At 41.1% G+C, this 24,387-nt stretch overlaps 1 protein-coding gene across 1 annotated transcript in view; it reads left to right on the top strand.

The window, feature by feature from the left end:
- Positions 1-21,457, top strand: part of LPAR3 (lysophosphatidic acid receptor 3) — an 84,285-nt gene extending 62,828 nt beyond the window's left edge. The window contains exon 3 of the mRNA XM_010860311.1: positions 19,322-21,457. Within this exon, the coding sequence (XP_010858613.1) occupies positions 19,322-19,647 (326 nt within the window). The 3' untranslated portion in view covers positions 19,648-21,457. The remainder of the gene's footprint in view (positions 1-19,321) is intronic.
- The last annotated feature ends 2,930 nt before the right edge of the window (positions 21,458-24,387 follow it).

Raw genomic sequence — 24,387 nt, 5'->3', positions numbered from 1 at the left:
CAGTTTATAATTTGTGATAAGGTTCCTAGAAGAGTAGCTAAGAGAATGCTATAGACAGTATGTATATGTGGATGTCAGGAAGACCTTTGATAATTGGACATTGTATTCTCATCATCAAGAGGAACTGTGGGCAGGATTATAGAATAGTCAGGAGATTCACCAGTAACTGAATGTTTCAGGCTTGATGTCAACCTAGCAAGAATCTCAGGACTTCCAGAGGACTCTGTGCTTGGTCTGTATTTCCCCAGCAAAGTAGCAATGACTTAGAGAAGATGGGAAAAAACATTACTTACAGATGTCAAAATATGCAGGTAGCAAAAAGAGAGAAGAATTGCTAATATGTTAGGTAGGAGGTTCCAGACTCAAACAGCTTTCAACAGAATAGGTCTGCCAAAGCGAACAAGAACAGCACTTTATAAGAACAGATGTAGTCATTAGGTTTCAACGAAACACACACACACGTTGCAGTTATACAACCAAAGAGATTAGGAACATCTTAAAACAACACATGTGGGGGGTAGGGGGAAAAGAAGAAGAAAGGGTTTTTATGGACCAGAAGTGCAGTTGTGTCGAGGACATCATGTTGTGTAATTGTCCCAAAGTGGAGTGTAGTCATAGACATGTTTATTGAATGTGAAGGATCTAGACTTAGGAAATTGTCCTGTATTCTGTGGACACAAGGACTTTCACAGTGGCACTATAAAGCCAGATCTGGAGCTCACATTTTGAGACAAATATTGTCAGTGTAGTGAGCACCTACTGGAGGGTGACTGGGGTTTGGAAGGATCAAGAACAGATGAAGGAATTGGAATTGTCACCAAAGAAGATAAGAAATGAGGACACAATGAAAAGGAATTACATTTTAGAAGTTTGAAAGTTAAGATAGGATCAAGGGGTAGAAATTACAGAAGGAATATTTTAACTCATTATCAGATGAATTTCCTAAAAATGAGAGCCTTTCTCCAGGGGAGCCAGCTGCCGAGTGATGTGAGGGAACTTCCTCCTGCTGGAGGTGCTGGGTAACTGAGAGATGATTCTTCATGTATGGTGCTATCCAGGGATTCTTACACAGTGTGGGAGGATGGATGGACAAACTGTAGGAAGGCTTGTGAGTCTCAGAGTCTATGACTCTATAAAAAATGTTTTATTGGATTTATTGATAATATTTTTGTGCAAGTATGTATGGGAAGATGACTTGATCTTATTTGAGCTGGGTGCAAGCATTAAATACTTTAGTTGGGTTGGGTGTATATCATCCACATAAAGCAAAAACAATCTTGCCAAAGGCCCCATGCAATGCATCAGCTCTGGCTAGGCTAACTAGAATTGCCAAGAGGATTCATAATAAAATCTTTCTATGGTAAAAACTAGGGACTGTGAAATTGAGGTTCCAGGCTATAGGGACATCATTCTTGTTCATCTTTATTTTCATTTGCTATTGGTTCCTACTTGGTGATCTAAGAGTCAAATTCTACTCAGATAGTATAGAAAGATCTGCGTGATATGCTTGTACTTGAACAAATGTCTACATGTATCTTAGAAAGTGAAATGAAAATGTTAGTTGCTCAGTCGCGTCTGACTCTGTGACTCTGTGGACTGTAGCCTGCCAGGCTCCTCTGTCCATGGAATTCTCCAGGCAAGAATGCTGGAGTGGGTTGCCATTTCCTCCCTTAGGGGATTTTAATTCACTCATTTGATCACTCGCTCATTAATAATATTAAGTGCCTGCTTTATGTCAGGCACTCTGCTAAGAACTGGGAATGCCAAAGTAAGTTGGCTGAATGTAGTTCTCATCCCTTGAGGTATGTACGGTCTAGTAGAGAAAACAGGCACGAAGATGAAAAATATCTGCAGCATCACCAGTGCTATAATAGAGATGTGCTAAATGGATAGGGCTCTGCAGGCTACTTCTGCCCCTCAGGTCTTCTCACTTAGTTATTCCTATGTTCTAAAAGGCTGTTAAAAAACATAATGAAAAAATTAAAGACTAAGTGTCTTGATAAAAATCATTATCCCAGTGGGATGACTTAGGAAACAACAACTAATTTTTGCATCTTAAGTAATTGGTTTCTTAGTATGTTCCCACCTCTTCCCACTCTGGAGTCTGATTCTGAGCATCTTTAAACCTGGAGAGCAGGGTCAGCAGCAAGAATGGCTAACACATTATGTCTAACTCAGTGCTGAGCACTGATCTAGATACTTTATGTATGATCAGTTATGTAGCCCTTACAGCAACCCCAGGAGGTGGGCATCCTTGTTATCTCCATGTTACAGATCAGGTATAACTGACGTATAGGTAGGTTAAACAGGTTAAATAAAAATAGCCTAAGGGTACCCCAAAGCAAGTGTAAGTTAGGGGTTTGAACCCAGTAGTTTGGCCCTAGTAGACAAGCTATTACAATTCTCTGCCATGTTGCTCCTCTGACCAATGCTGTTGTATTAATAGGTTTTTCAAATATCAAATCACAAAAGCCTTTTCCTCGAGAAAGAATAAGAGATGCTGATCAGGATGATGACTTTGTGCTCCATGTTGTACTGAAGAAACTTAAGTCCATTCTCCCAATTGGATTCCCCACAAGGGGAATAAGATTCCCCACAAGGGGAATTTTATTGTCTATTTTGTCTATTTTGTAGATGAGAAAACAAGGTTTAGCAAGTTTAAGAAAATTACTCAAGTTTACCTAACTAGTAAATCCTTCAGTATATGAATATCGTTAAGTAAAAAGATCAAATTAGTCATTGTACCCAGTAATAAACACACATTTGCTTCAGGAAAATATTGGGTTGGCCAAAAAAGTTCATTTGGGGTTTTCCATATCTTCTAGAAGAACCCAAACAAACTTTGGCCAACCCAATAAAAAGGTATATGTTGAAAGAGGAAGTGTTTAATATTTTCCAGTGGGTGGGGGCTAAAGGATAAGAAGATAAGCTTTCTGCTATTTGAGTATCACGATGTCTTTAGTTCCACAATTTGAGTGAGACAGTATCTCAGACTTTATTTATTTGCTCTTTATTGAACTTAGGGTGTTTGATGTACCCAATATCCTGTACCAGGGTAAATAGATAGTCTCTAGAACAAAGACAGACTCCTTAAACTTTGAATGACCTTTCTCAGCATCCATATCTATGTGATTTGGATGTTTTTTCTTCCCTGATTAACAATTTACAAATTATTTATTGTTGTTTACATATTTGACTTACTAATCTTACTTGATTACTAGAATAGTAAAGCTAATGTTTTGAACAGAGGGTTCTTTCAAACTATGATGTAATGTGACTTAAATGTGTTTGATTAACCCAAATATAGCTTCCCTGGTGGCTCAGACAGTAAAGAATCCACCTGCAAGGCAGGAGAACTGGTTGGGAAGATCCCCTGGAGGAGGGCATGGCAACCCACTCCAGTATTCTTGCCTGGAGAATCCCTGTGGACAGAAGAGTATGACAGGCTACAGGCCATGGGGTTGCAAAGAGTTGGACACGACTGAGCAATTAAGCACACAACCCAAATGTGGAAACACATGGACTATAAGATAAGCCGCAGACTCCTCTGTTCTAGATTATAATAAATCATCTCAAATGAGAAGAGGAGTCCTTGGCCTCCCAGGTACCTATGATAACATGGTTTATAACATGGGAGAAGAATGCACTGGGAGCTCTACCATTTTGCTGCTATTATTGCACCAAGGGACAGTGCCTCATCTCAAAGCTGTTTGGTACATTTACATGTCATGTGTGTGCTCAGTGGGTTAGGAGCATGTCAGCTTTCCTTTCCTGCTTTCTTGAAAATTGAGTAACTACTAAACATCCAGCCCCCACCCCCCATTAGGTGTCAGGAATCCAAGGTGAATATGGCAGCACCTCTGCCCTTCAGGTGCTCTCAATCCAGCCGGCCAGATGAAGGGATAATCCACTAACAGTGTCTGATTCGATGATCCATATGTGGAGAGCCTATGGGAACATGGGATGGGGATCACTTGACCCAGCCTGGGAGGAGTGTCTGGGGAGAGCTGCACACAGGAGGAAAAAAAGGAACCAGCTTCGAAAGAGTAAGAAGAACCCAAGGCCATGAAGTTAGCAACAGAAGAATGTGGGTGAAGCATGGCGCCAAAACTGGTTTCCCTCCTTCCCTCCTCCCTCTGGCCTACCCTCTGGATTGTGTGTGTGTGTTTGTAATTAACTAGAATGCCATCGTGTTTATTTGGATTGAGGAAATAAAATTACCAAGACGTCTGGATACTTAATACCTGGCAAATCCAATTACCATCAGAGGTTGCTTTTTGCACAGAATCAGAACAAAAGCGATATCCCAGCCATGAAAAAGGCTGACATTGACCAAGAACTTTCTCCCTTGAAATTGTATATGGCCACTCTAGACATCCCTGGCTCTGATGACATTCTTTCTCCTGAGATGTTATTGCCTTCAGTCAGATTTCAGGAGAGGTGTTGCAGGTCTGGGGACTATAATATCTCTTTAGGACTTAACTAAAAGAACAACCTTTTTCCTCTTGTTTCCAGGTTCTTACAGAATGTTTTACTGGCATCTCCTTGCACTACTTGTAGTGTCCATTGTTTCTTTCACACTTATCTGTTACATGTATTCTATTTATGTCCTCCAACCTTACTTTGCTTTCTTCTCCTTTCATCCTCATCATATACTTAACTACATACTCCCTCATATTCCTTCTGTCAGGCTTTGGAAGTTTGTTCAATGCAAACTAAACATATTTCCAAATTATGTTTTTTTTTCCCTCTTTTTCTGATTACATAGTATGTTCACTAGGGTATTAACCAGATTGTCCTTTACCAGTAACTTTCTTTTTCTTAAATATGAACCTGACTGAAAATGGCTTTTATTAAGTTCCTGTAAGCCTATACAGTTCACCATTATCAAACTACATATCACAGGAGTCTACAGAGTATATTCGAATTGAAGATTTTTCCTTTCCTGTGGGAAGATCCCTAAGTGGGATGTAAGCAGATTTGGTCTTCAAACTTTAAGACCTGGGTTTGTCTAGCACTTTGTACATTTACCCTGAGCATGAGACTCCCTTGGGACATTGGTTAAACATTCAGATTCTGTCCAATTGGGATGATTTGCAATTAGAAATGAGTTAACCAACCAGTCAACAAATAAACAAGATAATTGCAGAGAGTGACACAAGGAAATCCAACAGAATAATATTTGAGGAAATGACTGGGCTGGGTGCTGTTTTATATGGCACAAAGGAAGAGCTCACCAAAGGGTATGCTGGAGCTGAACTCAGAGAAGGAGCCAGTGAAATCAGGAACTGGGAAAGAGCTTGTATGTCTCACTTTATTTACCTGTGCCCTGGGTGGTTAGCACTACTGTTGGCATCTCTTGTGGCTCAGTGAATTTTTGTTAGATAATGCATGCAGTCCTGAGATAGCAGTGCTTATACCCAGATTCTGAACAATGGAATCAAATAAATGCTGTTTAAGTCTGCAGGGGTCTCTAAGTCAGGTTTAGAGCATTTAGAACTTGAATGTTTAACAAATGTCCCAAGGGAGTCTCATGCTCAGGGTAAATGTGCAAAGTGCTGGACAAACCCGGGTCTTAAAGTTTGATGACCAAATCTGCTTACATCCCACTTAGGGATCTCCCCACAGAAAAGGAAAAATCTTCAATTTGAATATACTGTGTAGGCTCCTGTGATATGTAGTTTGATAATGGTGAACTGTATAGGCTTACAGGAACTTAATGTGGGGTTATTATCACAAGTAGGATACAAGCAGAATTCCTGAAGAAATAGAGAAAATGAAGAAAAGTGGATAAAGGAGAGCATCTGGGATGAATAGGACATGGTTGGGGGAGGGGGAGAGAGAGGATGGTAGTAGAGCAGCTAAGGAGTTGGGGGGGGGGGGAAACTAGAAAAGAAGGTCATCTTTGCACCCCTGGCATCACTGTACTGCTGTCCACCAGGGAAGCCCCTAAAGAAAATTAGAAAAGAAGGCCATCTTTGCACCTCTGGCATCACTATACTGCTAGTTAATAGGTTGATCAGTAATTATTGCCATCTTCTTGGGATTTGAGCAGTGTGCTCTGACTAGCATAGCATTGCTTTCTATTTTGTAAAGTAAACTAAAAAAAAAATCTTTGGAAAACAAAGATGGTGTCACATTATGGTGGTGGTTTAGTCACTAAAGCAAATTATGGTAAATACCAATTCCAGCTAGCTTAGGACAAGTTAGATGTGATCAGAAGTAGTAGGTAGAAAATATTTTGACAGAATCTGAATGGCACTCAAATTCATATAGCTGCCAAGTTAAAACTATAGATGTTTGTCACTTGGATTTATTTTTACCCACTTGGTCACAGAAAGCATAACACATGCAAAATGAGTTATTGGGGAAGCTAGCAACTTAAGAACTATCAGGGTGTATTTACAGCTGACTCTCTCCACATCGGTGTGTGGAGAAGGAAGCTGTAGGTGAAACCCAGAATTATCCAATGTAAGAGCCAGAAGGAAACTTCCAGGTCATTCTAGTCCCCCTTTAATATACAGAGGAAGAACCTCGGGGGAGAGACATAGAATGACCTTTTTCAAAGCCTACTCTAGTCCAGGGCCTGGATTTGAATCAAGATCCCTTCTTCATTTAACAAGCTTCTGTTAAGTACCCATTGAGTGTACCATGCATGGCAAAGCACTGGGTATCACAAGCTGAAGAAGATATAAACAGGATCTCCCCTGAGGATGTCATTCTAGCAGGGCAGCCAAAATAGGACAGAGTGTAATAAAGTGTGTGTGTGTGTGTGTATGCACGCAGGTGTGAGTGTACAATAGCAACTGAAGCTCTCTACCAGATGTGTTTCTAAACTGAGAAAGCACAGCAGGGGAAGTATCTGACCCCATCTGGGCAGTCAGAATGAACATTTTTGGAGTGTTTTCTGTGTTAGACACTCTCCGCCCATTATCTCATTAAATCTCACAAAAATCCTGTCCGGTCAGTATCTTTCATGCTCATTCCATAGCTAAGAAGTGCAGAGAGGCTCAGGAAAATGAACTGATGTCCCTGTGGGCATAAACCAGGATTTCAGCTCTGGGACTGCCTGATCTTAAGCCCTTTTTACTGTAATAGGGATAAGTAGACTCATCTCAAGGGCAAATTCCAGCTGATTGCTAGAGGCTGAGCACTGTGCTGTGAAGGAGTCCAGGAAGTGTCTAGGTTCAGAAGCACATGGTGTGATAGGTTAATGATGGCGGCCATTGGGCTTCCCAGATGGCGCTAGTGGTAAAGAGCCTACCTGCCAGTGCAGAAGACATAAGAAATGTGAGTTTGACCCCTGGGTTGTGAAGATCCCCTGGAGGAGGCCATGGAAACCCACTCCAGAATTCTTTCCTAGAGGATTCCATGGACAGAGGAGCTTGGCGGGCTACAGTCCATAGGGTCGCAAAGAGTCTGGACATGATTGAAGTGACTTAGCGCTCATGGGTGTAGAATGGAACGGGTAGCCCTGAGTCAGGACTTTGTACTTCCTGAGCTATACCATGCTCTCACTGTTCCAGGCCCAACTCTGAGTCACATCTTCCAGCTCCTAACACATCCTGTTCCCTTCCTCTGAGCTCAGGATAGTATTTTGTGCCACTGAGATGTCTAGAATCTTGTCTCCTAATCAGGTCAGCTCCCCTGTGCAGTGTCCCATGCTGTTTGTGTGTGTGTGTGTGTGTGTGTGTGTGTGTGTGTGTGTGTGTATGCACTCAGTCATGGCCAACTCTTTGTGACCCCATGGACTGTAGCCCACCAGGCTCCTCTGTCCATGTAAGAATACTGGAGTGGGTTGCCATTTCCTCCTCCAGGGAATCTTCTCAAACCAGGGATCAAACTCGTGTCTCTCATATCTCCTGCATTAGCAGTAACTCTTTTCAAAATTTTCAGCCCCATCAAAGATATCCCTTTTGCAATGCCCCACAACCTTGCTGTGTGCTAATGGCAGCTTATGTGTTATATAAATTATTACATGCCTACAGTTTTGTATGTTTGTATGTATAGTTATAATGGCTGCTGCTGCTGCTGCTAAGTCGCTTCAGTCGTGTCCAACTCTGTGCGACCCCATAGACGGCAGCCCACCAGGCTCCTCCGTCCCTGGGATTCTCCAGGCAAGAACACTGGAGTGGGTTGCCATTTCCTTCTCCAATGCATGAAAGTGAAAAGTGAAAGTGAAGTCGCTCAGTCGTGTCCGACTCTTAGCGACCCCATGGACTGCAGCCTACGAGGCTCCTCCGTCCATGGGGTTTTCCAGGCAAGAGTACTGGAGTGGGGTGCCAGTGCCTTCTCCGAGGTATAATAATGGCAGGCCTTCCTAATTCAAAGGCGTGACTCCAGCAGAAAGAAGTTCAGATCCTGGGGCAGGCTAGCTGGGATGTGTCAGGGTTTAAGATTACACCAGGCAAACAGCTGCTGTCAGTACACACAGCTGACCTCACACCTTTTCTTAGATGCTGGAGAGCCCTTGTTATAGTAGTTACAGAGGTGCTGAGATATGCAGGCCCCTCCATATGATGCTTAAAGAGGAATCTGGAGGTGGAGATGGTGTTCTCTTACTGCTGCAGTTTATAATTTCCAGCTGTCTCTCTGAGTTAGACACTAGAATTAGGTTTAGGCTGTGGTTCTAGCTGGTATGCCTCTGCTTTAAATTTTATCTCCTAACCTCTTGGCACCAAAGAATTTCAATTTTCCAAAGCTGGCCACAAATTTGAAACAAGTGTCTAAAACCAGTTGTTAGAGTCAAAAGGCCCAGCAGTAGTAACAGTCGTGTTAAATGAATCATTTGTGGAATGCTTAACTGCTCATCATCTGTTTGAAGTGTCTCAGTGCTTTCTTGTTTTCTGCAGTAAAAATAAGTCAGGTTTACTAAAGGTATATATTTTCATTCCTTTCACATATGTGACAATCTATTTTCTGAATTATTGGAGTTCTAAAACACTGTGGGTAAACGAGTATAAATTTGAATGCAAACCACATCTGGAGGTGTTACTTTTAAATTATTAATAAATTCCTTAGTGTCATAAGAGCATTTTCACTTGAATATTCCATTAACATGTAACTTACGCATTGTGATACTTCTAACCAAGAACATCTATTGATTTAAAATTTTTTACTTTTAAAATTCTTTTCAAATAAGAAGAGAGCTTCCTGTGGATGAGGCTCCCAACCTGATTTTTATGTAGAGTTGTAATTTTCTATTTTAGTAAATCAGACAGTCCTGTGGCTTAGTAGGTTAGCATTATTGCTAGTACCCTGCTGTTTTTTTCCTGGACTAAAAACAAAGAATAACAGAGTGAACGTATCTAAAATATATCCTCTTATTTGATGAAATGAGTAGCCCATGTGCCAAAGTGAAACTGTTCTGTGTGAGTGATTTATTGTTATGGATGTTTTATTTGTGTGCCACTCACATGTGAAGGTTTCTTTTTAATTGTATGTGTCAATTTTTAAACAGATGAAAATAAGGCGTACTAGACAGAATAGAAAACTATGAGTACTAAAGAACAGGATTATAAAAAAACTTGAGGGAAGTCTGGATCCTCTACATATCTTGTCTGTCACCCAGACCCCAAGAACTATCTTAAATACATTCCCGTGAGGGGCTTTCTCCCAGATGGACTGGTATTCTTCTTTCCTATGATATAATGGGAAGAGAAGAGATATAATGTGTATCTCTTCTTTCCCGTAATGCAGTGATGAGGTATTAACCGGAGTATTGTTTGAGATATTTTGAAGCCTTCCAAATAAGGTAGGTGGTGGTTGTAGATTATTTCAAGATAATATTGACTAGAGAATTGGAAAGACCTTTGATTTCACTTGCCACCAATATTTTCAGTTGTAATTTTATTTTCAAAAGTGTTAAACATTCTTTAATTTGATGTTTCTGATTACCTTAAATTGCAGTCATTAGATATCATTTCAGCTAGTATCTGATTCACTATACTTTAGAAAGTTACATGAAACTCATGATACTAGTTTCTTAGTATAGCACTGAAACTAGTTGAATTACTGGAGGAAGGCTCATTTGTAGTCTAATTTGGACTATTAGTGAGTCTCTTATTAAACAGATACTGAAAGAAAAGAAAACATCATTAAAATAAAAAAATTATTGCAGGAGCTTCCCTGGTGATCCAGTGGTTAGGAATCTTCCTTCCAGTGCAGGGGACATAGGTTTGATCCCTGGTCAGGGAACTAAGGTCTCACATGCCAGCAAGGTAAGCCTGCAAGCTGATGAAGACTCAGCACAGCTATAAAAAAGATAAACAAATGCTTCTCATCAACATAACTGACCTGTCATGTGGCACTAGAAGGAAGTTATATTCGTTATCCAAATGTAATCACCTGGAAGCCGTTCACTCTTAGTAGCTGGCGCATGGCATGCAGTTGCCTAGTAAGTATTTATTAATGAAAGAACAGCTTCAATTCCACCTACTGCTGATGACTCCCAAGGCAACATTAAAATTGGGAGCGCTCATTATTCTGACCCATGTTTCTGGCTGCTTTCTCCTCTTGTATACCTGGAGAAGCCACAGATAGTCCAAGTTCCCAGTGCCTAAAACTGAACCACCATCTCTTCCTTCTAAACCTGTCCTTACTCTCTCTCCCACTTGGTTATCAGAATCACATGCTGCCCAAGCACCGTGGAATCTTTCCTTTCCCTCCCTTCCTGCTGCTGCTGCTGCTTCTAAGTCGCTTCGGTTGTGTCCGACTCTGTGCGACCCCACAGATGGCAGCCCACCAGGCTCCCCTGTCCCTGGGATTCTCCAGGCCAGAACACTGGAGTGGGTTGCCATTTCCTTCTCCAGTGCATGAAAGGGAAAAGTGAAAGTGAAGTCGCTCAGTCATGTCCGACTCTTAGCGACCCCATGGACTGCAGCCCACCAGGCTCCTCCATCCATGGGATTTTCCAGGCAAGAGTACTGGAGTGGGGTGCCATTGCCTTCTCCACCTCCCTTCCTAGATCTAGTTATTTATACATCATATCCTACAGGTTTTTCTTCTTACCACTTCCTAACCTGGTTACATCTCTCCATCTCCATCACCAATGTGTTTTCAAATCCTTAAACTTTTCACCTGAATTTCAACTGGTCTTCAGGGGTGTCTCCCTGCCAGATCAGTGGTTCTTATACTTTACAGTACTAAAGCATTTCCCAGGGAGCTGTTTAAAACTGGAAATGCCCAGATCATACCTTCATCAGGTTCTCATTTGGTAGGTATGGGTGGGACCCAGAAATCTGAATTTCAAGCCAGCATCCCAGGTGATTCTGATGTGTACCACCATTCCATCCTGAGCACTCAGATACAGCTTTGCTCTAAAATATAAGACTTATCCATGCTACTGATTAAAAATATTCAAAGAACTACCATTCTACAGCAGTGATTTTCAAACTGTGGTCATTGAGGTTCCCAGGGGTTCCTCAAGGGTTCCTCAATGTGTGTATGTGTAAGGCATTGTGGTGGGGGGCACATTGTATGGTGAAGGGTAAATTCTCTACGAAGATCCTTATTCAACTACCCCCATCCCATCTCTCTCTTTAGTCACAGCAGCTCTCATTTTGAAGTTTAACAAGAGATTTCCTTTGGGAAGTAACCCTCTACATTTTTAAAAAATAATGAAGTAGATTTCAATTAAAAAAAAAATCAGGACCTCACAGTGAGAAATAATGTACATTCTCTATCATGACCCAAAACATTAAAATATTTTTCTGTGTAACTGAAACAAGTTTGATGAAACATACCCTTACTATATTTGATATGTCCTGATGTTTTTCTGTTCTATTTTATTTTTTAGAAAATTGCTGGTTTCAGCCTATTAAATGATTTCACAAGCCACTGATGAGTTGCAACTGAGCCAGAAAAACCTCAGCTCTAACCTTTCTCAATAGATTTTCTTTATGAACCGTGGAACATAGAAATATTTTCTTAATCCTCCCATGATGGTCTATGACTCATACCATTCTAGGTGCTTGGAAGAGAGGTTAATTCAGTGTTAATACACTGCATACCTGAGGGCATTCATACTTAATTCTCCTGATGAACTCCTCATTGAGAAATACTTATGGGATGTGATTTACACAATAAATCCAAACTCTTGAGAACTTCCCACGGGGCCTTTCCAGGTCTTACCCAAGTTCATCTCTCAGACTTCATCTTACTTCCCTAGTCACCTTCCTGGGTTAAAGCCATCCAAACCTGTTTGGAATTCCCCAAGTGTATCACACTATTCCTCACCCTGGCACAGTCATTCTTGACCTTCAGCACTCTGTTCAACTGAGTGTTATTTCACCCGACACCTTCCTTGACAGGAGTCAGAACCATCCATCCTGGTTTCCTGCCTGTCAGTGCCTGAAGGGCACTGCATCAGAAATGCTAGTGCTTATTCATTACCTGGCCTTGTGGTTGTTAATAAACTTCAGTTACATTCAATGGACATGTCTTCTCTGCTACTTGAGTGTGGGGCTCTATACTTCATTCTGAGGATACAGACAGGTATGAGGCATAGCCTGCATGCTTGGGAAGTTTATAATGGACCTGAACAATGGGACCTATGTATTGAAAACTACTTCAGTATAGTACAATGCTCAAGAATTTGCATGGAGGAATCAGGCTGGTGTTCAAATTCTGACTCTTCTATTCATTGGCTTCTGACTAAACCATTGAGCCATTCTGAAGTTCAGATTCATCAAGTATGAGACTGACAATAAGAGTAGCAACCTCACAGGGCCATGAGATTTAAACAATGGGTGTATGTAAAGCTTTAAGCACACTGCCTAGCCCAGAGGTCTTGGGAGATGCACGAGTGGAACTAAGCAGGTGATATGCCCAGTGCCACGTGGATGTTGTAGGTGGGAAGTGTCACAGGAATTGAGAGAAGAGAATGGTCACTGTGGGTTGGACAAATGGGAGAGGTCCAGTGGAGGAGGCAGAATAGGAGCTAAGCTTGGAATGAAAATAGACCTTAGATTAGGAGCCAGGAAGGCATTCTTGGCAGGGTGAACCAGAGAGCGAGCTAAGGCCAGCGGAAGATGGGGTATGCCTTGCCTGTAGACTAGTTTTCATGATTGTGTTTATACACTTCTTTTATGTATAAGATCTGTTCAAACATTTTTCCAAATAGAAGCTGAATGTATTGATCTAAAGGTGATTTTTTTTTTTGTTTTAAAGAATTCTACCTCCTTTCCATGTCTTTTGGCCAAATCTATATAGAGTCTACAATTTTGCTGACAAGGTCAGCTTGATGAAACCTTATTGGTCACCATACAGAAGTGATTTGTGAAACTGGTCATGCATTGTAACCACCCAGGAAACTTCTTCTACAGATTTCCTCATCTGACCACAGAGAGTCTGGCCATTGGGTCTGATATAGGACCAGAGGATATGCATTAGTAAAAAGCTCCCTTGGGAATTTGATGGGCACCCAGCTTTGGGAATTGCTATCTTGGAGAATTTGTCTTAATCACTTTTTAGCCATACTGTCTGATAATGATGTCTGGGAAACCAACAAGTCGAATTTCTTTGGATTGCGTGGGGAGTTGAAACTCATAGTTTGTAGATAGCAGTTTTCTACTTGGAAAACAGTTCAGAAGCCACTTAACCCTCTCTCTCTCATTTGGGGAAAATCCCTTCCCTTTGTATATCTCAGGATGATCTGGGCAAAGAAAATACTCAGGCCAAGGGAGGCTCTCTGTCTGTTGGACAACAAATTCCTCTCAAAAATAGCTTTATTTTCTTTAAAAAAAAAATTTATGTTCAAATTCTGCTTTTTGATACTTTTCCATTTGGTTCAGGGTGACCTTCAAGCTAAGTTGTGCTTCTTTTTAATGTAATGACCCTTCAGGTATTTGGGGACAGTTAATATAATCTTGTTTTCCTTTGCCTTTTCTTCTCCAAGAAAAATGTACCTGATTGCTTCCATTTCCCAGATAGATACCTTTAAATCTGCTTCTATTTGTTAATGCCTAATTTAGGGGGAAAAAAAATCCAGTCTTGACATATGTCTCTTGGTAAGCCTTGCTTATTCCTAGCTGTTTGTTCTGAGCATTGAGTTTAAATACTCAAAAAACACTCATCTTAGTTTTTTCTTCTAGAATTTATTGGAAATTCATAAGGGGCTGACTGATATATATTTGCTAGGATGCACCATCTGGCCCTCTTTTAAGAACTGGGACAGTTGCCCATTTGTATGCTTCTGACATCTCCCACATTCTTCAAGAATTCTCCAAGAAGACAGATTCCCAAGGCCAGAACCATTCCTGGCATTTTCTTCTCCTTTTAAATATTTTTGAGGGACCTCATATCTGCTGCTGCTGACACACAGTAAAAAACCCCTAACAAATGAACTGTTAAGATAAGCTGCGCCTCCACTCTGTGGTGTGTTTAGAAGGAGAGCCTGGCCGCTGGGTGGAGGAGTCATGGAGCTGCGGTTTCCCAGGGTCCCTGCTTGGAGTGTAATCGTCACCTCAAATGGCACCACTGAAGCACCATCTCTGGATCAGCAGCCCAGTGTGTTTGGGCTGTTCTGTCAGAGCCTTGCCTTTTGCTGTTCTTGGAAACAGTGTAATAAAAAGGTCAGCAGATTTTTTTTTTTTTTTGGCTCTTCATACCCCAATGGCCAGCCTATATTTTTGCTGAAATTCTTTCTCCTTTCCTCCCTCCCCTTCCCCTTCTTTCTTTCCTTCTTCATCTTTCTTGCTTCCTTCCTTCTTTCCTTCCTTCCTTTGCCACAAAATCTTTCTGTTAGCAAACCAAAGAATGACGTAGTTGTGATATATGCAGCTTTAGGGAGAAGGCAATGGCACCCCACTCCAGTACTCTTGCCTGGAAAATCCCACCAGAGGAGCCTGGTGTGCTGCAGTCCATGGGGTCGCTAGGAGTCGGACACGACTGAGAGACTTCACTTTCACTTTTCACTTTCATGCATTGGAGAAGGAAATGGCAACCCACTCCAGTGTTCTTGCCTGGAGAATCCCAGGGATGGGGGAGCCTGTGGGCTGCCGTCTATGGGGTCACACAGAGTCAGACACAACTGACGTGACTTAGCAGCAGAGTTAGATATGACATTCTATGAACAGGACTTTAAAAGTCAAAAGTACTCTCTCCTCTTCCCCATTACTTATTTTAGAAATAAGATCCTTTGTACTCACTTCTGAGCCTAGCACATGAATAGGAGCACAGGCTCTGGGGCCAGGCTGCCTGAGTTCAAATCCTGGCCCTTCCACTTATCAGCTGCATGGCTTTGAGCAGATTACCAATTTATCCATGGTTCATTTTTCTCAGATTTAAAATGAGGGTACTCAGACAGTACCTAGACAGTATCGATTCAGACGGTAAAGAATCCGCCTGCAACGAGGGAGACCTGGATTAGATTCCTGGCTTGGGAAGATGCCCTGGAGGAGGACATGCCAACTCATTCTCCTATTCTTGCCTGGAGAATCCCCATGGACAGAGGACCCTGGTGGGCTACAGTCCATGGGGTCACAAAGACATGACTGAGTGACTAAGCACAGCACACAGCCCTGTGTGTGTGTGTGTGTGTGTGTGTGTGTGTGTAGTAGTACCTATTTCCAAGGGTTGCTATGAGGATTAAATGGTTAATTCATATAAAATGGTTACAACAGTGCCTAGTATATAATCATTGCCCAAAGAAAAGTGTTTCAGTGTTGATTGAATGAAATATTTTATGAAGTTCAATGCAAAAGAAAAATGTGTATGAATTACCACATTATGACAAACATATCTGAAGATTTATTTAGAGTGTTAAGGTCCCCTGATTAATCCAAACTAGAGTTTTATGCTGAGGAAAAAAGCTTCAATGAATTTTAAAAATTCAATTTTAAAAACAATCTTTAGAAAAACATATTGGCAATTTACTTTTATCCCTTTTTTGATGTTTGTATATGAAATAGATCATTCAAACAAAATTATATGATATGTGTACGGTTTAAAGAATAATACTTAAAGAATTAAAAAAATTAAAACACCTGTGTACTTGCTACCCAATGTAATAGATCATTATCAATGTCTTTAGAACCTCCTTTGTACACTATCCTGGTGGGCCCCTCTCTCCTGTAGAAGTAACCATATCATAAATCTCATGTTAATCATCTTGGCTTTCTTCATGGGTTTTACCACATATGGTTGTAATGTTAGACATTGAATTATTTCAATTGGCTTTTTTAACTATACAGTTAACATTGATTTTAATTGTTAGGATATCATTGACCCTTGAACAAAAGATGTTTGAATTGAGCAGGTTCATTTATGTGAAGATTTTTTTCAGGAAATACATTCTACAGTACTACATGATCTGATCTGAGGTTGTGTCTACAGATGTGGAATCATAGCTGCAAGGGCCAAATGTAGCTATATATGGATTTTCGACTGTGCAGGGGTCAGCACCCCTAACCCCCGTGTTGTTCAAGGGTCAACAAATTTGGATTCATTTCCAGTACCTTATTTTTCTCTTTATCCCTACTTTTCTATGTTTGCCACCTTTCTTTTGTGTTGAGACCCTTTTTTCCTTTGCTTGCATCCTTCCCCTTCCATTAGTTTGGAAGTTATATACACTATTAAAGTTTGACAAGGAGCTTCTCTGGTGGCTAAGTGGTAAAGAATCTGCCTATCAATGCAGGAGACACAAGTTCAATCACTGATCCAGGAAGATCCTACATGCTGTGGACCAACTAAACCCATGTGCCACAACTTCTGAGTCTGTGCTCTAGAGCCCAGGAGCCAAAACTGCAGAAGCCCTTTTGTCCTAGAGCCTGTGCTGCACAAGAGAAGCTGCCACGATGAGAAACCCACGCACCCCAACTAGAGAGTAGACCCTACTCACTGCAACTAGAATGAAGCCCTCACAGCAACAAACATCTAGCACAGTCAAAAATAAAAAATAAGTAAATATTAAAAAAAAACTTTGATATGTATATTTAACTAAGTATGAAGTTTACCAATATTTCCTCCTACCCATTCACACAAAACCCTTGGAAACTCCCTCTGGAATTTCTCTGGAATTCTGCAGTTTTACACAGAAAGGACACGTCAAATCAAATCAAAGTTGGTAGCTACAGCTTTTGATGCCTGCTTTCTTTAGTTCTTCCCTGTTGACAACACAGTAATCCTGTCTCAGAAACAGCAGAGAGAGCAGAAGTGTTATTGTTCTAGGAAATACAGACCATTGGAGCTAGACGGGGCCTTTTTCAAACTTTCTGACTAATCCCAACAGTCAGAAATATCTTACTTTATGCCCAATGCATGCATAAATGTAGTATATAAAAGTGAAACAAAAATTGCATGAAACAGTATTTCCCTTGGTCTGTGTAATATACTCTGAGCTGTTTCATTCCATTGCATTTTATTCTTTCATAAAAAAAAAAAAAAACTTTTCCAAACTCATTAATTTGATTGCATACCCACTAAGGTGCCCCAGCTCACAGATTGAAAAACCCACAACTTTCCACAGATCCTCAATTTACAGTTTAGAAAGATGAAGCCCAGACTCATAACACCGATCTCCCAGAGTTGTACAGTAAATGAAGAATTTGGACCCAAATCTCTGATCTTTTAACTCCAAGGTCACTTCTTTCTTCATATATGTCAGCCAACCCCCAAATAATAGAGGATGGAGAGGAAAGGGAGCCACTGGAGAGGTGTAGTTATGAAATGGGAAGTGAAACCCCCTGAGAACTCCGGCACATCTTTTGTCAGATGTCTCTCACAAAGCATCTCATGATAACCACTGCTGAGTGAACCCAGTGCAGTGTTAGACTCCACTTTTCATTACCTCTGACCTTCCCAATTACTTCCTAAGTCAAGATCATTATCTTTATTAAATGAGGGGATGAAGAAGGCTCAGAGAGGTGATTTGCCTTATTAGTAGCTCATAAGGTGAGGAGCTGGGCCTAGCTGTCTGACCCCAAAACTCATGGAGTTTCACGGCCTCAGACTTCCTCTTTATAATTCTTGACTCGACTTGCTTATCATTATATCTCTCAGAACAAAGATAAAGCACTAAGAAGAATACTGTCCAGGTCTGAATCTAACCAAGAGGAGTAACTAGTTAGTGATACAGTTCACAGACTTGCTTGTCCATTCTCTCTCCCCCATTAGCTCCCAGAGCGCATGGGCCTCACCTCATTCACCTTCTAGTACAGTTCTTGGCACATTGAAAGCTCACAGTGACTATTTGTTGAATGCATAAGTAAGGGCATTAAGAAATGATAAGGACTTTTGGAAAAAGAAATCACACCCCAAGATGGAGGTAGGTCCCATAGTGGCCAAGTGCACAGCCTGTGAAGGAAGATTGCCTAGGTTCAAAATTCAGTGTCACCTACAAGCTGTTTTCTCATAAGCAAGTTACTGAATTTCTCTTGTACCTCAGTTTCCTGAGGATGATCATGATGTCTGCTTTCATAGTGTGGTTCTATGAGTTAATAAAGGGAAGCATTCATGTATTAGCTGTCATTGTTATCTGATGTTATGCTGACTAAGTAGGGAAATAATGAACCTGTGTCTCATATCTCAGGAAGAATAAATCAGAAAGTTCTGAAGTAAGCTAAATTGGTCAGATGGATAGAGACTCAGAAGAGGCCCTCCTTCACGTGCAGTTGGTGCTAAAATTGTGCTAAATAAATGTGTTAATAAAAGCACATCTCTATCTCATCATGAAAGAGAAAAACTTATTTCTGACACAAATGTCTATCTCAACTTAGACCAGTTGATTAAGCAGATGGCCTGTGAATGTTAAAAAGAACTTTGTGCCTACTCAGCTTAAACATGGTTTTGTTAAGAATATAGTTTTTGAGCAAGTGACTTGATTAAAAGACTAGGAGATACCTATGTATGCAGTGTGTCTTATTAAGGACAGCACTTGGAAAGTCTGAGTTGGAGAACAGCAGAGTGCAGGGTTCCCCACATACACTATGTGTGTGAGGCTTCCCCCACATAGACTCTGGAATTGGGCCTCAATTTTCTCACCTGAAGAATGTGGATAATGACAGCACAGCCTTCTAGTGTGATTCAGAGAACACATGGAAATAAGGTCTGTGTTGTGCTCAATATGTAAGAGATAAGTGTAAGCCTCTAACTAAGGTACCTGGGTAAGCAGATGGGAAGGTGAAGTGGCATGTGGTTTATAGTCTGCTTCTAACAAGCCCAGGTCTCAAATGCTTAGAGGAAGTCTGGAAGTTTGCTTTGCAGTTGTCAAAACAAACCCTCAAAGTCCCTTGATGCCACTGATGGAAGACTGGGAGAGAAGAAACCTAAATAATTAAGCTGACGTCTGAGTGCCTGTTGCTTCCTCTCTCTCTCCTTCCAGGGGCCTTCGTCGTGTGCTGGACGCCCGGCCTGGTGGTTCTGCTGCTCGACGGCCTGAACTGCACGCGGTGCAACGTGCAGCACGTGAAAAGGTGGTTCCTGCTGCTGGCGCTGTGCAACTCCGTCATGAACCCCATCATCTACTCCTACAAGGATGAGGACATGTACAGCACCATGAAGAGGATGCTCTGCTGCTTCTCGCAAGAGAACCCGGAGAGGCGGCCCTCCCGCCTCCCCTCCATGGTCCTCAGCCGGAGCGACACGGGGGGCAGCCAGTATACGGAGGATAACAACCGAGGCCCCGTCTGCAACAAGAGCAGCTCGTAGGCTGCGATGCCCCTCCGCCCACCCCGACCTCCGAGGGGAGAAGAGGTGTTCGGAATGGTTACCTGTCTCCAACAAAGCCCGCGTACAGTGTTATTTGAGCTCTGAATGAATCATTGGGAAGTTTGTTTTAAAAATTGTTTTACGTCAAGTAAAGCACGGGCAGAAGAGAGAGGACACGTGCATTTACAGAGAACGCACAGAAAGAGGGACGGCAGCACAATGCGTTCCCACCCGAGGCCCGGTGACCCTCTCGGAGTACCGCCCACCAGGCCGTGCTTTCTGGTCTCTGCTGCCATCTTGTAGGCATTGTCTCTTTTTTTCAAAGGATGTTGTTAAAGGGCTTAGGACAAAATAAATAAAAACGTTACTTGAGCCACTATCCGTAGCTGCTTGGAAAGCATATGTAGTTCTTTCTGCATGCATTTGAAATTTTAAAAAGTGCTTCAGCAGTGATGTTTTTCTCCTCAAACAAACCATGGCCAGTAGCTAGGTGTTCAATAGGAATCTCAAAGTAACACATCAGTCAGGGCTCCAGATTAATTAACTTGATCTTTGACTGAAAGGACGGTATGAGGAAAAAGATTTACTTTAATAACAAAAAAGGTAAACATTAAATGCTCTATTTGCAGTGAAAAAAGAGCCCTTTATGTAGTCCTCTCAGTGTGCACGCTTTTGTATACACACCTACATACTGACATACTTCAAATTTGTATTGAGAGACACCACAGATAGATAGTGATGGTGAAATAAATTCACTGGCCACCTAGACTTTTCAGTCTAGGACTAATAGTTGTAGAAATGGCCTCTTAGCTCTAATAGCAAGGGGTGATTCATTTGAAAACAGATCAGCAGGGTGAAAAGTATACTAGCATGTGAGCTGAGTTCCTTGCAAGTCGCTCAGTGTCTGACTCTGTGACCCCATGAACCGCAGCACACCAGGGCTCCCTGTCCATTACCAACTCCCGGAGTTCACCCAAACTCATGTCCATTGAGTCAGTGATGCCATCTAACCGTCTAATCTTCTGTCGTCCCCTTCTCCTCCTGCCCTCAATCTTTCCCAGCATCAGGATCTTTTCAAATGAGTCAGCTCTTCACATCAGGTGGCCAAAGTATTGGAGTTTCAGCTTTAGCATCAGTCCTTCCAATGAATATTCAGGACTGATTTCCTTTAGGATGGACTGGTTGGATCTCCTTGCAGTCCAAGGGACTCTGAAGAGTCTTCTCCAACACCACAGTTCAAAAGCAGCAATTCTTCGGCGCTCAGTAGTTGAGTCTTTCTATTAAGTTCCCTCCATACCCTGGTAACTTGTCAGATTTAATAAATAGAGTAATTTTCACATCTCATATTTTACCTACAATTATTGACATATTTCCAGTACTTGCTTTACTTATGGACTGCATTTTGATCTGGGTTCTATTTAAAATTTTTCTCCTTCCAAGACCTAAGTAACATGAAAGGCAAGTCAGTAAGAAAAGCTTTAAGCACGTAGGTACTGGCCAGAGTTTTCTATGTAAAGCATGTAGATTATATTCTGATTTTAACATAAGAATAACTTCAAAGCAGATATTATAGTATTTATGTAGTTTGCAAAAGAAGTTTACATTTTTTTTGCTATTGTGATATAACATTTCTGTGCAAAAACTACTTGTAATAAAAGGATTTGAGAAGTCATGCTTTTAGATATAATGACCTAAAATAGAGAGTAGTATGATTTGAAGGTATAGATTTCACAAACTGTGTAGTAAGTGGATCTATCTGAAGCTTATACCAAAGCTACCTATAAAATAAAATAAAAAAGAGAGAATCTGTTTTCTTTTGTTGGCGGTGTATTATTACTTTGTGTATTTTCTAAGTAAAAATATAGTTTGTGGTAACTATAGCTCTCATTTCTATTACAGAAGAAAAATCAGATTTGCTTTGAAGTACGTATTCTCAGTGTTTTATGTAAGCATTTTGAATCTACAGCTGGGCAAGGGGTGGAGAATTGAAATTGAAAACCAGTCCCTGAATAGCTACTAAGGGACCTTTAAAGGTTTTATTTTGAGGAAAGCACCATTTTTAGTGCCCTTCAGCAGAGTGTCATGTTCAGAATGGTGTCTGGAGGGGATCCAAGTGTGGAAACTCAGGGTGGAAATAGATAGCTTTTGTTTTTATGCACACACATATCTCAGCACTGGTCCAAGAGCAGAGGAGTCATGTATATTTGAAGATGACAAGTGCCAGCCATCTCGGCTCACCAGGAACACAGCAAAGCCATCTCTTTTTTGGAAAAATATAAAGAAAGAATGCTCCTATTCAAATTCTAGGACCCCCAAGTTTATCTGTAAGTCATTGAGATGATAGTTCTAAAAATCTGACCTAACTTTTTCAGACAGGCCCTTGACTCAAAGCAGGGGCTACACCCAAGCCAAACAAGATTCATTTTCTCCTTAGATTCGTAGCACTGCCCGAGATGTTCTGCTAAATATGTATTGATGAGAGAATTTAGTTCTTCATGAAGACTGTCTCTTGGAAAGAAAGAAGTTTTTTGGAAATAAATTGAAATTTCTTGGTGAACAATTTTTTAAGTGAATGGTAGACTTGTGTAAGCCTCTAACAAAACTCTAACTTCCTTCACAGTCAGCACTTTGATGCTTTTTATAAATATTTGCAATCAAAGTTTGGAAACCTCAATGCCCCTGCTTCGCTGGCACCCTGAGCCCATGTTTGGATGGCCCAGGATCAGGGACTGGGGGAGCTCAGCAGCAGCAGCAGCAAGCAGGATGGGGGGAGGGTACGGGAGAAGTGTGGGGCGTACAGCTCTGTTCATCTGCTGGGGCTGCCCCGTGTAGATGACAAGGCATGCAGTGCCCTGTGTTCCTAGACTAATTGCAGGAGATTAAGAGCATTTTGTTTTTATTAGCTCATTGATCCTCTAATCATTCTGTGAGTGGGAGCGGAGGCAATCAGAATGCTTGGCCCTCTTTTAACTGATTGGACTAGGCATAAGGCAGGTAAGCCCTGTGATGACACTCATGAAATTGACTTAGAGACAGACTCAAGCCCTGTTAGAACCTGGAGTGAAAATAACCGGAGTGTTATTCTACACAATGGTGCATCTCACTGCACACTAACAAGAATTTAAAACACACACATACCTGACTCATGGGATGCTTACCGAGAATTCTATGCCCTTGGTGGGTCGCTAAATGTGAGATTAAATTGGAAACTCCTAGGGCTCCTTTTAACATTGCACATTGTCTTTCAGGCATAGGGGTTGGGGTTAGAATCATTTAAAGGCAGGAAGGAGCTTGAGGAAAAGCTGCATTTTGTGAGAAATGTTCGCCTGAACACACCACATAATTTAAGATACTCATCATGTAAGACTAGTTTTCACAGAGAAATAGCATTAGGATTGTAGGGATTTTTATTTGGCCTTAATGCCTTACTTATTTTCACATCATTCTCTCCAGTGTCTTAGAGTGTGCTCTCTCCTAAATTAACAGATGGTCAAGTGTTTAAGGATTCGGAGTATTTTGTCACATGTAATTTCTGAGCTAAAGGTTTATGGTGCAAACACTAGTGCAATGGTCACCACAATCACATGGGGAGATTCCGGTACACGTGAATAAGAGGGCGGGTCACGTTATGCTATATAGATAATGCAGCACCTCTGCATGTCAATCCACGAACATGGTTTGCAGTTTACTGGATTTTGGAATTTACCGTTCTTGCCAGCTTTTTAGAGAGCTGCTATTTTATACAGCAAACTTTATAGAATTTTTTCTAGATTACAAACTTCAAGTTTACAGAAATTCAAATGTCCATAAACGTCATCTGTATTATGTTTATTACTGAAATTAACACCTACGCATTCTATATTAGTCACAAGGCTGTATTGAAGAAGAACAAGGGTGGTGCCTGCCACAAGTCCATGTTACATCTTTGTGCGTATTCAAAAATGCTCTCCCTTCCTCAAGACACTTCACTTGGATCTATTGGAAATCATCTGATATATTAATTTTGTTAGAAGTTTACCACTACTTGTCAGACAACTATACTAACATATAAACATATCCACAGTATGATTGGCACACATAACGGGGTTGTTCACTTCACCACTCACACAAATGTTATGATAACCATCTTAAAGAAATCACTAGGCTGAAATTCAGAATACCGAGCTTCTGAGTTCTGTGCTGTCCTAAACTATCTATGAAATTCCAGATGATCGCTGATCTAAATAACAGACTTAAATGACCTGTGAGAACATTTCCAGCTCCAAAATTCTGTCATCCTATACATCACCTCCCAGATGTGAATCATAAAAAGAATCCCAAGCCTTGGATTCTTTGGATTTTATTCCTTGCATTAGGAATTTCAACTAAAAGGAGCTGATTCATTGCAGTGGTTCTGAAGATTTAGTGTATGTAAAGATCACCTAGGGAGACCAATTGAAATCTAGGAGGCAGGTGTGAAATGTGTAACTGTAAACCAATCATCAACACAGGGAAGAAGGAATTTCTGGAATAAAATGGAACCGCTAATCAAAATAGAGAAACTAAAAGATTTGATGATCTGCTTATGGGTGCTAAAGCGAACTTAAATTCAAAATGTGTGAATTGTTGTTTACTCCATCCAGGCAAATGGAAACCCACACACTTATTTTTACATTGCATTTAACCAACATCTTTGAACATTTCCTAGGTGCTAGGGAACAAACAAGCAAAAAATCCCTGCCCTTAAAAGAATGGACAAAA

Source organism: Bison bison, unplaced genomic scaffold (genome assembly GCF_000754665.1).
Source record: "Bison bison bison isolate TAMUID 2011002044 unplaced genomic scaffold, Bison_UMD1.0 scf7180017864466, whole genome shotgun sequence".
In the NCBI taxonomy this organism is placed as follows: domain Eukaryota; kingdom Metazoa; phylum Chordata; class Mammalia; order Artiodactyla; family Bovidae; genus Bison; species Bison bison.
Note: the sequence above shows the minus strand (reverse complement) of the source record. Positions and strands in the feature narration are given on the sequence as shown.